We start from the raw sequence: 14,432 nt of genomic DNA, 5'->3' as shown, positions 1-14,432 counted from the left end.
AGAAGATTGAGCGGAAAGAAAAAAAAACCAGAAACCTCCTTCCTCCTGGCTACTAGAAAAGGCTACATCTTCAAAATTTGTCTCACACCTACTAACTAGAAGTGGATATAAAAGATAAAGCCTTTTCTCTTCAAAAGGCAGGATCAACAAACCGCAACAACCACCATCTCAGCAGCTAAGGGAGGGTAGAGTGGGAGAAATGAGCTTCTCACTAGGATGTTGCCTTCCCCCCCCCCCCCCATCATCTCCAGTTGTTTCATATTTAACTTAAGATTTAGATTTCCAGTAGCATACAAACTTTGTCTATTTTTTTCTAGCCACACTTAAAAATGTGTTTCCAGCTCCTGCTCTAAATAAAAGGAGTACTTGTGGCACCTTAGCCCTGGTCTACACTATGAGTTTAGGTCGGATTTAGCAGTGTTAGATTGGTTTAGCCCTGCACCCATACGCACTACGAAGCCATTTTTTTCCCCCGACTTCAAGGGCTCTTAATACTGATTTCTGTACTCCTCCCTGACAAGTTGATTAGCACTGAAATCTACCCCGCTGGGTCCAATTTGGGGTAGCGTGGACGCAATTCGACAGTATTGGCCTCCAGGAACTACCCCAGAGTGCTCCATTGTGACCACTTTGGACAGCACTCTCAACTCAGATGCACTGGCCAGTTACACAGGAAAAGCCCCAGGAACTTTTGAATTTCATTTCTTGTCTAGCCAGCATGGTGAGCTCATCAGCACAGGTGACCATGCAGTCCCGGAATCACAAAAGAGCTCCAGCATGGACCGAACAGGAGGCACTGGATCTGATCATCTATGGAGAGACGAATCCGTGCTATCAGAACTCCGTTCCAAAAAACGAAATGCCAAAATATTTGAGAGAAAAAAAAAAAAAAAACCTCCAAGGGCATGAAGGACAGAGGCTATAACAGGGACCCGCAGCAGTGCTGCGTGAAACTTAAGAGCTCAGGCAAGCCTACCAAAGAACCAGAGAAGCAAATGGCTGCTCCAGATCAGAGCCCCAGACGTGCCGGTTCTATGATGAGCTGCATGCCATTCTAGGGGGTACCCCTACAACTACCCCAGCCCCATGCGCAGACTCCATCAATGGACTCTCAAGCAACAGGGATGTGGATTTTGAGGACGAGGAGGAGGTTGAAGCACAGCAAGCAAGTGGAGAAACTGTTTTCCCCAACAGCCAGGAATGGTTTTTCACCTTGGATCTAGTACCCTCCCAACCCACCGAAGGCGGGCTCCCGGACCTAGAAGGCGGAGAAGGGACCTCTGGTGAGTACACCTTTGTAAATACAATACATGGTTTAAAAGCAAGCGTGTTTAATGATTAATTTGCCCTGAAGACTTGGGATGCATTTGCGGCCAGTACAGCTACTGGAAAAGTGTATGGGATGGAGCGGAAATACTCCAGGAACATCTCAATGAAGCTCTCCTGGAGGTACTCCCAAAGCCTTTGCAAAAGGTTTCTGGGGAGGGCAGCCTTATTCCATCCTCCATGGTAGGACACTTTACTACAGCAGGCCAGAAGCACGTAGTCTGGAATCATTGCATAACAAAGCATGGCAGCGTATGGTCCCGGTGTTTGCTGGCATTCAAGTAACATCTATTCTTTCTCTCTCTGTGTTATCCTTAGGAGAGCGATATCATTCGTGGTTGAAATAGGGAAATTTTATGAAGGGGATATTCAGAGATGGCCGCTCCTGCTGAGCTGTTTGCCTGTGGCTGAACAGAAATCATCCCTGTTAGCCACGCAGTGGGGGGAGGGGTGAAGTGATCATCCCAAAGAATTGGGTCTGTGTGTGGTGGGGGGGTAGTTGGGTTTGTGCTGCACATTAACCCGAAAACCACAGCCCCTCCTTTTAAATGGCTACCCCATTTTAAAGGGCCAACCCAACGGGTGCTTGGTATGTGAAATGAGGGCGCTGCTGTTTGAAACAATTCCCACATGTTAGGACAGTTAAAGAAGCCAAAAGACTGTGGCTTACCATGTCTGCCTGCAAGCTGAATTCTGTTGCCCACCAGCCCTGTGTGGTTTGTCACACCGTGCCGGCAGGCCCTCGATGAGAGGCAAAATGCGACCTTGTAAAGAAAGCACACGTGCTATGTAATGTTAACAGCTTGATTCACTGTGAAAGAATCTATCCATTGTTCTCTAAAATCTCCCCCTTTTCCCCTCCTGCAGCTGTAAATGTTTCATCGCTCCACATATCACCTACATCCCAGAGGCTATCAAAGATTAGAAGCTGAAAAAAAACACCGCACTCACAATGAAATGTTCTCTGAACTCATGCAGTCCTCCCACGCTGAAAGAACGCAACACAATGTGTGAAGGGAGACAATGTCAGAGTCCAGCACAAAATGAACGCGAGGAGAGGAGGAACAAGCGAGAGGAGAGAAGGCAGGATGCAATGGTGAGGCTACTGGAGGATCAAACTGATATGCTCCAGCGTATGATTGAGGTGCAGGAAAGACAGTAGGAGCGCAGACTGTTGCTGCAGCCCCTGTGTAACCAATCGCCCTCCTCCCCAAGTTCCATAGCCTTCTCACCCAGACGCCCAAGAATGTGGTGGGGGGGGGGGGGCTCCAGGCACCCAAACACTCCACCCCAGAGGGCTGGCCAAGCAAGAGAAGACTGGCATTCAAGAAGTTTTGAAGTGCAGTGTAGCCTTGTCCTTCTGTCCTCCCCTCCTCCACCACCACCGCTCCACCCAGTGCTTCCCTCTTCCCCCACCCCTCCAGGACTACCTTGGCAGTTAGTCCCCCATTTGTGTGATGAATTAATAAAAAATGCATGATTTTGAAACAATGACTTCATTGCCTCAGCAAGAGGTGATCAAGGGGGGCAGGGGAGGGCAGTTGGCTTACAGGGAAGTAGAGAGAATCAAGGGGGAAGGTTTTCATCAAGGAGAAACAAACAGAACTGTCACACTGTAGCCTGGCCAGTCATGAAACTGGTTTACAAACCTTCTCTGATGCGCAGCGCACCCTGCTATGCTCTTCTAACTGCCCTGGTGTCTGGCTACGCGTAATCAGTGGCCAGGCTATTTGCCTCAACCTCCCACCCCACCATAAACGTCTCCCCCTTTACTCTCACAGATATTGTGGTGCACCCAGCAAGCAGTAATAATGATGGGAATGTTAGTTTTGCTGAGGTCTAACCAAGTCAGTAAACTGCGCCAGTGCGCTTTTAAGCATCCAAATGCACATTCTACCACCATTCTGCACTTGTTCAGCCTATAGTTCAACAGTTCCTTACTACTGTCCAGGGTGCCTGTGTATGGCTTCATGAGCCATGGCATTAAGGGGTAGGCTGGGTCCTCAAGGATAACTATAGGCATTTCAACACCACCAATGGTTATTTTCTGGTCTGGGAAGTAAGTCCCTTGTGGCAGCCGTTCCCACAGATCAGAGTTCCTGAAGATACGAGCATCATGCACCTTTCCCAGCCATCCCACATTGATGTTGGTGGAATGTCCCTTGTGATCCACCAGTGTTGCAGCACCACTGAAAAGTACCCCTTGTGGTTTATGTACTGGCTGTCAAGGTGGTCCGGTCCCAAGATAGGGATATGCATTCCGTCTAACACACCACCAGTTAGGGAACCCCATTGCAGCAAAGCCATCCACTATGACCTGAACATTTCCCAGAGTCACTACCCTTGATAACACCAGATCAGTGACCGCGTTGGCTACTTGGATCACAACAGCCCCCACAGTAGATTTGCCCACTCCAAATTGATTCCCGACTGACCGGTAGCTGTCTGGCATTGCAAGCTTCCACAGGACTACCGCCACTCGCTTCTCAACTGTGAGGGCTGCTCTCATCTTGATGTTCTTGTGCTTCAGGACAGGGAAAAGCAAGTCAAAGTTCCATGAAAGTGTCCTTACGCATACAAAAGTTTCGCAGCCACTGGGAATCATCTCAGACCTGCAACACTATGCGGTCCCACCAGTCTGTGCTTGTTTGCCAGGCCCAGAATCAGCGTTCCACGGCATGAGCCTGCCCCATTGCCACCAGGATGGCCAAATTGTCGGGGCCTGTACTTTGAGAGAAATGTGTCCATGTCCTCATCACTCTCCTCACCGCGCTGTCATCACCTCCTTGCCTGCTTTGCAGCTTCTGGTTCTGCATATAATGCTGGATAATGCATGTGGTGTTTACAGCAGTCACAACTGCCGCAGTGATCTGAGTGGGCTCCATGTTTGTCGTGGTATGGCGTGATCAGGAGAGCAGAGTGGCAGCAGAAGCGGCAGGTGGAGGACGATGCTGACAGCAATATGGCGCCCGCACAGAAAAAGGCGCAAAGTGATTGTTGGCCGTTGCTGTCACAGAGGGAGGGATGGGGGGCCTGACGACATGTACCCAGAACCACCCGCGAGAATGTTTTTTGCCCCATCAGGCATTGGGATCTCAACCCAGAATTCCAATGGGCGGTGGAGACTGCGGCAACTGTGGGATAGCTACCCACAGCGCAATGCTCTGGAAGTCTACGCTAGCCTCAGTACTCTGGACACACTCCGCCGACTTAATGGTTTTAAGTGGGGACACACCCGATCGATTGTATAAAAATCGCTTTCTAAAAAAATCGACTTCTATAAATTTAGAGACTAAAATTTATTTGAACATAAGCTTTCGTGGGCTACAGCCCACTTCATCAGATGCACAGAATGGAACATATAGTACAAAGATATATAGACACATACAAAGAACATGAAAAGGTCGAAGTTGCCATACCAACTCTAAGAGGCTAATTAAGAGGAGCTATTATCAGCAGGAGAAAAAAAACAAAAAACAAAAACTTGTAGTGATAATCAAGATGGCCCATTTCAGACAATTGACAAGAAGGTGTGAGGATATTTAACATGGGGAAATAGATTCAATTTGTGAAATGACCCAGCCACTCCCAGTCTCTATTCAAGCCCAAGTTAATGGTATCTAGTTTGCAAATTAATTCCAGTTCAGCGGTTTCTCATTAGAGAGTCTGTTTTTCAAGCTTCTGTTGCAAAATTACCACCTTTAAGTCTGTTACTGAGTGACCAAAGAGGTTGAAGTGTTCTCCTCCCAGTTTTTGAATGTTATGATTCCTGATGTCATATTTGTGTCCATTTATTCCTTTGCGTAGAGACTGTCCGGTTTGGCCAATGTACATGGCTGAGGGGCATTGCTGGCACATATCACATTGTTAGATATACAGGTGAACGAGCCCCTGATAAATGTGCCTTATGTGATTAGGTCCTATGATGGTGTCACCTGAATAGATATGTGGACAGAGTTGGCACTGGGCTTTGTTGCAAGGATAGGTTCCTTGGTTAGTGTTTTTGTTGTGTGGTTGCTAGTGAGTATTTGCTTCAGGTTGGGGGGGGGGGGCGCCTGTCTGTAAGCGAGGACTGGTCTGTTTCCCAAGATCTGAGAGAGTGAGGGATCGTCTTTCAGGATAGGTTGTAGATCATTGATGATGCGCTGGAGAGGGTTTTAGTTGGGGGCTGAAGGTGACGGCTAGTGGCTTCTGTTACTTTCTTGGTTGGGCCTGTCCTGTAATAGGTGACTTCTGGGTACTCTGTCAATCTGTTTTTTCACTTCAGCAGGTGGGTATTGTAGTTGTAAGAATGCTTGACAGAGATCTTGTAGGTGTTTGTCTCTGTCAGAGGGATTGGAGCAAATGTGGTTGTATCTTAGAGCTTGGCTGTAGACAATGGACTGTGTCCTGGATGAAAGCTGGAGGCCTGTAGGTAAGTATAGTATAGCGGTCAGTAGGTTTCCGGTATAGAGTGGTGTTTATGTGACCATTGCCTATTAGCACAGTAGTGTCCAGGAAATGGACCACTTGTGTGGATTGGTCCAGGCTGAGGTTGATGGTGGGATGGAAATTGTTGAAATCATGGTGGAATTCCTCAAGGGCTTCTTTTCCATGGGTCCAGATGATGAAGATGTCATCCATGTAGCACAAGTAGAGTAGGGGCGTTAGGGGAAGAGAGCTAAGGAAGCTTTGTTCTAAGTCAGCCGTAGAAAAAGTTGGCATACTGTGGGGCCATGTGGGTACCCATAGCAGTGCCGCTGACTTGAAGATATACATTGTCCCCAAATGTGAAATAGTTGTGGTTGAGGAAAAAGTCAAAAGGTCAGCCACCAGGGTTGCCGTGACATTATTGGGGATACTGTTCCTGATAGCTTGTAGTTCATTTGTGTGGACCGTTGGTGTAGAGGGCTTCTACATCCATAATGGCCAGGATGGTGTTTTCTGGAAGATCACCGATGGATTGTAGTTTCCTCAGGAAGTCAGTGTTGTCTCAAAGATAGCTGGGAGTGCTGGTAGCGTAGGGCCTGAGGAGGGAGTCCACATAGCCAGACAATCCTGCTGTCAGGGTGCCAATGCCTGAGATGATGGGGCGTCCAGGATTTCCAGGTTTATGGATCTTGGGTGGCAAATAGAACACCTCTGGTCGGGATTCCAGGCATGTGTTAGCACAGATCTGTTTCTGTGCTTTTTCAGTGTTCTTTTTTCTCCTGCTGATAACTGCTCATCTTAATTAGCCTCTTAGAGTTGATATGGCAACTTCCACCTTTTCATGTTCTATGTATGTATGTATGTAAGTAACTATACGTTCCATTCTATGCATCTGATAAAGTGGGCTGTAGCCCATGAAAGCGTATGCTAAAATAAATTTGTTAGTCTCTAAGGTGCCACAAGTACTCCTGTTCTTTTTGCAGATACAGACTAACACGGCTGCTACTCTTTGAAACCTGCTCTAAATAAGCAATTCATGGAACCCTGTTCTGTAAAAATTCCATCAGTTTTTCTCCTTGTAGCCAAGTAGTATTCTACCATATTGTTAAACTATTTCAGTCTTGTATCTTTGCAAGAACTAGTGCACTGTGCGCCATGGAACATTTTCAGGAATTAAAAAGTATTTGGCTTAATTAACATATGTCCTCCATTTCTAGCTATGAGGGTTTGGGATTTGAGCAATATGGTGATAAGCCTACATTTTCTGTGGGATGGCATCTATCTTGCCAAGCGGTTGGACAGCACTTCCTGAGATTAAAAAAAGATAAATTTATTCCATACCCTGCATGAAGAAAGTAAATGAGAATTAAGTCCTACAGTACCACTTTGAATCAACACAGTGTTTCCAGAGGGAAAGAAAGGAAAAAGTGCCTTGTAAGGAATCCTTCTGTGACAATCTAACGGCTTTATTGAAGTATCACACAAACACAAAATGATGCACTTGGAATCTGTCAATTCTCAAGAATACTTTCTGGATGCTAGACCAGAAACTTCTGCCTTTTGTTTTGGCTGCTTCCCCATCGTCTAACAACTGACTAATCAACTTACCATTCAGAAGCACTAACAGAAAACAGATTTAAAGGGCGGAGAAGTGTGTCCTGCAGAATCCTCTATCATCCCAGTTTATTACTGCCTTTTTCCACCCCATGTTAGCTCAACCCTTCTTTCAGGTCTGGACATTGCTACCTTGAAAACATTAAACTTTAATCCCAAGTCATATAGTTCTCCAAATGGCTAGACTTGACCATTTCTACCCAATAAATTTGCCTCCCATGTCTTCCGTGTAAAGTAAAACATTTTTATGCTACTGTGTGGCTTCATGGACTCAGAAAGAGAAGTGTGATGTTACTTCAGAAAGAACACCTAGTTCAGAGTGAAATAAGTTGCAAAAAATGAGATCCAGGTCAGATTGTTTATATGCCAGAAATTTAAAATGGAACTGAGGGCCTTTTCAAGTGAGATGTAGGAAAAGCAATCACTTTAGAAGACTCCCATACTAATTGCTGCCAACCTCAAAAGTTAGAAAAGTCAGATATGCTAGAAAAGGTTAAACAAGTTGTTTTTCTGTTATTTGTATGCAATTTGAGATGAAGTCCTGAGGAATTTGGCATAAAGAGCAGGAATGCCACTTTAGATGTTGAAGCAAGCTATTAAAAACAGCTGAAAGCTATTAAGACCCATATACCAGGATTGCAATAGTCATCCTTTTGCAGCTGCAACATAGTATGACAATGCCTTAGCCCCGAACAGAGAAGCTTCCACAGCACTGGGCATATGTAACAGTAATTCTTAAGCAGCTCTTACTAAAAGACGTGTCTATAGCAGATATACAGCAACAGAATTCTGCTAGCTAAAACCGTGTTCATTAAACAGTTGTCAAGCACAGTTCTCCTAGAACAATACTGAAGTTTTCAAACACAGCTGTTAAAACAATTGTAATATGGCTTCCATGTCCCATATTAACAGTATTTTTTTTAAAATTAGCAAAATTAGAGAGACCTCCCTCAGAAACTCTATTGTACTGTTTCTGAGCATAGCGATAACGTTAATGTAAGGCCACAATAGGGTTGTAACCTAATTTATAGTCACACCTCTCTGGTGTAGCCATGTTTGAAAACTATCATAAAAGGCTACTGTCAACAGTGCTGCAAAGATTGTGTTCTGAGCATCTGCCACTAATGGTGAAATTGTGCTGCTACTGTTCTTTTATGTACAAATAGGAACTTGGTACTACTTTTAAAAGTATGTACAGTACATCTTTAAAGTGTTTAATCACTTTATTTTACAGATAAAGTGCTTAGGGGGTTCAACCACTAAGCACAGATTGATTACTGGTGGGAGTACACTGTTGGAGTCAAGTACATAAATGATGCTCCTGAACTGTTGGCAGGATTCTTAAGTAGTGCCATGGTTACTTGAGGGGAAAAAAGTCTGAAAAATTCTACTCACTAGTTAAATAAAGAAATCACCTATTTTCTTCTGCTTTTTGAGAATAGCTAACATTGTGCCTCTAAACCTTTAAGAATATTAGGCTCTTAGTAATTATTTCTCTGATATCTGAAAAATGTATTTGAACTTTTACTAAGGGGAGGAAAAAGTAGTCTCTGTAAGAAGGCATAAAAGGTATTTTTTACTACAGAAGAATTTTGGACCTACCATTTTCTTTGAAACACAAGAGCCTCTCCAAAAATTGAGTAAATTGAGGGTGACCTGCAAATAAGTGAAAAGTTGGGCTAGCACCCTTTTGTTTGCTTGCTTCTCTGGCATGCTTAAGGCAGTTTTTTTTTTTAAAAAAAGGCATAAGCAACTGAAGAGGACTCAAAGCTGGAGAATTATTGAAATGACAACCTCACAAGTATCAAGACAGTGAAAGCTAAGCCACAGGTGAGAAAGGTTTCTTTTTTAGTTTAAGTGTTAAAAAAGTCACCTTTTTGTTAACACTGCCAATGACTGCATATTGTCAAGAAATGCTGCCGAAAGTTTTAACCACTCCCCTTCAGTTAAAAAGATGAGGGAGAAGGCACCAGAGTACACATGCTTCAAGACATACAAGAAAACCAAGGAAGACCAGCCCTGGCCTTCCTGATGTTAAGGTATAAACTCCAGCAAAAAGGAGGGGTGTGGAGAAGCATACTTCCCTCTTTTCTGAGGAAACTGTAAATCACCTCTAAGTTAAACAATGAGAAGTTTGTTACAAGAGTGCAGATTTTTATTTCTTGTACCATTAATACGGAGATGCATAGCAAGTGTATCCATGAGCCACAGGGCCCTGTTTTACTTTGCCTTTTTTTTTTTTTTTTTTAAATAAAGGAAAACACTTTCTGAATTGAAGTATACATATAGCATGTTAAAGGACCACTGACAACTTTGATTAGGTATTCTGTTTAGCTTCCATCTTACTCTCTGGTTTGTACTGATGCATACATTCCCACATGTGATTATCTCTTGGGGTAGTCACTGTGATTTAGGAATGAGTACTAAAGGGGAAGGTGGCATGAGGAAGAGGCATTAATCCTTTTCCATGCTCATGTTAGAGTGAAAGATATTTCGGTTTCTTCCGTAAAAAGGGCTGGATTTTGATTTAGAAGAGGTGATGGAACCCAAATAAATCTGAAATCAGTATTTAGTAAGGCAAAGTGCCCCAAAATTACAGACCCCAGCCCCAGCGCTTGCAAGAAGAAATGTGCCCTTTTCATTTGAATAAGGACAGATGATTATGATGAACCGCTGTGCACATAACTTTAGCAGTTACTTGTAGACCCAAAATGTTCAGTGAACACCCATTAAGAGGAGCTGGAGACTTGCAACCACAGTGAAGAAATATCAATAGCAACCTTAGAATTAAGTTGTAAAAGTTTCTTCACACTGGCCAACATACTTAATAAAGGCTAAGGCAGAAATCCAGATTAGTGGGGAAAATAATTTTATTCTAACTTCAGAGTTTGAAAAAATATTTATAATTTTGCCATGCTAGATTTCATGCTACATAAAATCAACATGATCAGCAGAAACACTACATTCGCCTCTGTGTTCGTGTTATTTCGTATTAAGAAGCCTAAGTAGCCTCAAACTCTGAACTGTAAAAATAGTCACATTTCTAACTGGATGTATTATTAACCATTTATATAGCTAGATCTGGAATACTTTATAAACTCTGAAATACTCCATTAGTCAGAAATATTTGCTATGACACTTCAGAATAACTGAAAGACATTAATATTTTACAATAGCTATGAAATGCATTCTATAATATTTTAAGCAGCTTCCTGCTGGCCTAGTACAAGTTATTTCCATTGTCATAGACAAAATTAACATTCAGTTTCTGGTCTACTGTTGCCAAGAACAATAGAGGCTAGAAGTACTCTAGGGAGGTTTGCCCTGTGTGGGTCAAGAATGCTTCTAATTGATTAGCAAGTAGGATAAGTAGGCTCCTAGGAAAGGACTGCACTGTGCTATCCTGTCCTCTAATCAGGCATGGTGAAGAGGCAAAAAAAGAGGTAGAGACCTGATGAAAGTAAGAGGCGCTTTAAAATGCAACAAGACTAAAGAGTCCCCTATAGAAAATGTTCCTGAACTCAAGAGCAATTTGATTGAAAACAAAACAAAAACAATAGCCTTATTAAAATTGAAGGTCATACTTTCATAGAGAGGCTCTCAAGAAGGCTTTAACTACTTCAATGCAAGACATCATGAATTTGTTAAAAATCTGGTATCATTTTTCTGATATTAAAAAGGGTCATGCTGTCTTTAACATGTTCTTCTGTTTAAAGAGATGTAACTCTTTTGGTTAATCTCTGGCAGTGATCGCCATTTCACAGTACATTCAGCCCACACAGAACTGATCAATAACACTACAGACACAAGACTAGACTGCATCCATTTAATAACCACAAGGAAATGTATCATTCAGCAAAATTCTATATATTACAGGGTTCTAATTTTTTAAAGAAAGCTTTGTTGTTACAGAAAACTAGCCACCCAGCTATGGGAAACAAAATGAACATATGATCAGATAAAACCAGTTGTCAAATCACAATTAAGAATACTAAGTAATTTTACTTTTGCACACAACACTACATAAACAAAAAGGAATCAGAAAAAAAGTCAGTATAGAACAAGTTGTAAAACTAAAAAAAAAAAAAAAGAAAAAGAAAAAGAAAAAAAAATGAAAATCAGTTACAAGACCGAGGATCAGTGGATCACAGAAGCTCTCAGAGAAGGCTAGTTTCAAATAAATGCAATTGTATTAACAATTTCCAAACATTGGTTACTGCCATGAAAAATGCTTCTACAAGCCTAAACAATTCTTAGATCACATTATTTCATGTGACTAAAAATAGTAATTTAAAACTGGCCTTTTGTATCTAAAAATTATAAAACAGCACCATGTATTGGGTAGCTAAGAAAAAGTTAGGTTTTGCAAAATATCTGGGTAGGGATTTGAAGCGTACCTTGTTCTCTTGGTACTGTGCATATACACACAAACGCACAACTCCCTCTCCATATAGCACTAGTTAGTGGTTTCAGAATAAGTAACCATTTTTAAACACACTAATGGAGGCGGAAGTTCACCACTGAGTACCCCAAAATAAGATCTAAATGAAGTTAGAGATTTGTCTTGGTTATATTTTCCTGACCATTTTGAACATGAGAACACTCAATTAAATTACAATATTAGTCTAAATGATTAGCTTTAAAGTTACTCCATTAATCAATTCTGCAGTGGACTAATTTAAAACTAATTTTAAGTTTACAGACTGCATACATTAAAAGTGCTGAACTGTGATATTTTAAGATGAACACAATAGGTGCTATCACTACAGTCGTCATCTACAACCACCTTATCACTTCAAACAATTAATCACTGTCAACGAGAAACCATTCCAAGACAAATATACTCAAAAAGGAAAAGCTAATCCAAGTTTGCAAATCTTAGCTAACCCCACAAAGATAATTTTGGTCAGTTTAAAGGTAAGTTTACTTACCTGAAGAACAAGAGATCAGAAAGACAGCGAACGCCAACTTGGTAGCAGCTCCCATTTTCGAAATACAGTTACAACATACAGATGGTGTTTCTACTATCGAGTTTCCTGGTTCTTCCAAATAGAAAAATCCACCTTTAAATTTAACTGTTATAAAGCAATCTAAAGCAACATTTTTGGAGATTAGAGTGTTTATAAAAGAAAAATCAGATTTATTTAGATACTGACGATCCCTCCAGCTCCTTCTAGTGAGATCCCCGATACAGGGGTGTATATATTTGGAGAAGCATTTCAAAATACACGTGTCATTTGGCTTCTGTACAAATGGTGGAAAAATGCAATTCAGAAAAAAAAATGTTAAGAATCCATAAAAAGTCAACAGCGGAAACCGTCTTTTAGGAAAAGAACCAAGTCTCAGAGCACAGTTCAGCTTTTTTTCACGTCAAGCTCTGTAAAGTATCCCTCGTCGTGTTGGGCCAGGCAAGTTGTACTGAAATTAGTAAACAATATATTTTCGACCTTACTCCCGTTATACATGTAGTGTTTGAGCAAGTAGTTCCATCTCCGTTTCAAACGTCAAAAACAAGTAAGCCACTGATAGAATTGTAAACTTGTCAGTTTCTTTATAAAATTGTCTAAAAAGTAAGTTACCAGCCACACGTGGGCAACATTGACGTTTACTTTAATAATACTGGGAGATGTAGAGTGACCAGAGGAAAAGGACGGGGAGAGAAACAACAGCTATATAACAAACACGCCTTTACAGTTCCACAAAGGTAAATCTCTTGGCTTCCCTTCACCAGTCAATGAAAGCCGCACGTTTCCCCTTCTCTCCCCCCACCTCCCTCCTACTTTCGCGATCCTCTCCTTGTCCGTTCACCACAGGCTGTACATTTCAGACATTCTTGCCTCTACACAGAATTGCAAACTCCTTTAAGAATTCCCTCCAAGAGACTATATTTGGTGTTTAAACAGTGAAGAGTGACTGAAAAAACAACAACAAAAAACCCTGCAGTCTCCAGCCGCTGGGGAGGAGGGTGATCTATGGGCTCGTGGCAAGCCTCTTCTTCCTTGACTGCTGTGCTTCTAGGAGAATTCCGCTTCTATGGAGATGGAGAGGGTACCAATATTATATACACATGATTGGATGTGGCCAGTATATTCGTGTTTGCTGGGCTGGTGACAGCTTTCTTCCTCCAGTGTGCTGGACTTGAGGCTCTTCTGTTTGATGCACAACCGTCTCCCAACTCCTCACGGATACATATTCCCTCCCTGCCCCCAACGTGGTTAGAAGAGAGAAACCTGGAAAATTTTCCACTCAGTCCAACTTTTGCTTTCTTAGGAAGAAAAACTCCCCAATGGGCGGGGGTTGAAAGCCTGGTGAACTCTTACTGCCTTCGCCTTGTGCCTCCCACCCCACGTACCAGGCAAGCCCTGGGCAGAGGGTTGGAAAGGGGGCGGAGGGGAATCCCCTCTTCTCCCCCTCCCCTAGCTCTGTCCCCGGCTCACTCCTTGCTCTGAGGAAACTGCTGCAGGCTCCAACCCTCTCGTCTCCCGAGCGGCGCGACACACAACAACTTTGCCCCCCCAGGAGCGGAGTTTAGGGGTCGACGATAATGAAAAGCCAAGCCCGGAGCTTTTCTCTAGGCGGCGGCGGACGAAGGAGCCGGCTTTATCGTCCCCAGCGTCCGGCTGGCAGCTCCGAACGGCCCTCCGTACCGTGCTGCTGTTGCTGCTCGCCTGTGGTAATTTCATATCTACCCATTCACCGTGTGGTGTGCAGAACGAACCCAAGATGGCGGCACCCGGGCGATTGTTTTTGTTTCCTCTCCTGGCTCCCCTCCCCCAATCACGGCTGCCTGTCGCGCGACTCCGTGCGTGCGCGAGTCGTCCCCAATTGACAGCCCTCGGAACCACTCAGGGCGGAGCACAAGGCCTCGCCTTGCCGGCTGGGGCGGGGCTCTAGTGGTCTTATGCGCGAGGAGGAACGCTCCCGCGCCCCGTACCTGCGCGCGCCCCCTTGCTTGGTGAGTGGGTCCGCGCCCGTTCCTAACCGCCTCTCCTCACTTCTTCATGCCCCTGGGCTGCACGGGATGTCTTGTTGGGTGCTACACCCGTCACTCTTGCTCCCCTCCCTGGCTTAGTTTATCTCTC

The 14,432-nt window shown here is 43.5% G+C and overlaps 1 protein-coding gene across 3 annotated transcripts in view; it reads right to left on the bottom strand.

Moving 5' to 3' along the window:
* ACVR2A (activin A receptor type 2A) overlaps nt 1–14,217 on the bottom strand; it is a 112,550-nt gene extending 98,333 nt beyond the window's left edge. Inside the window, exon 1 of one of the 3 annotated variants that reach the window (XM_007061789.4) lies at nt 12,282–14,217. In XM_007061789.4, coding sequence (XP_007061851.2) covers nt 12,282–12,336 — 55 coding nt within the window. In that variant the 5' untranslated portion in view covers nt 12,337–14,217. The remainder of the gene's footprint in view (nt 1–12,281) is intronic. The other 2 variants (XM_037912318.2, XM_037912319.2) reach the window with 2 other exon arrangements.
* Nucleotides 14,218–14,432: the final 215 nt, after the last annotated feature.

Source organism: Chelonia mydas, chromosome 11, assembly GCF_015237465.2.
Source record: "Chelonia mydas isolate rCheMyd1 chromosome 11, rCheMyd1.pri.v2, whole genome shotgun sequence".
In the NCBI taxonomy this organism is placed as follows: domain Eukaryota; kingdom Metazoa; phylum Chordata; order Testudines; family Cheloniidae; genus Chelonia; species Chelonia mydas.
Note: the sequence above shows the minus strand (reverse complement) of the source record. Positions and strands in the feature narration are given on the sequence as shown.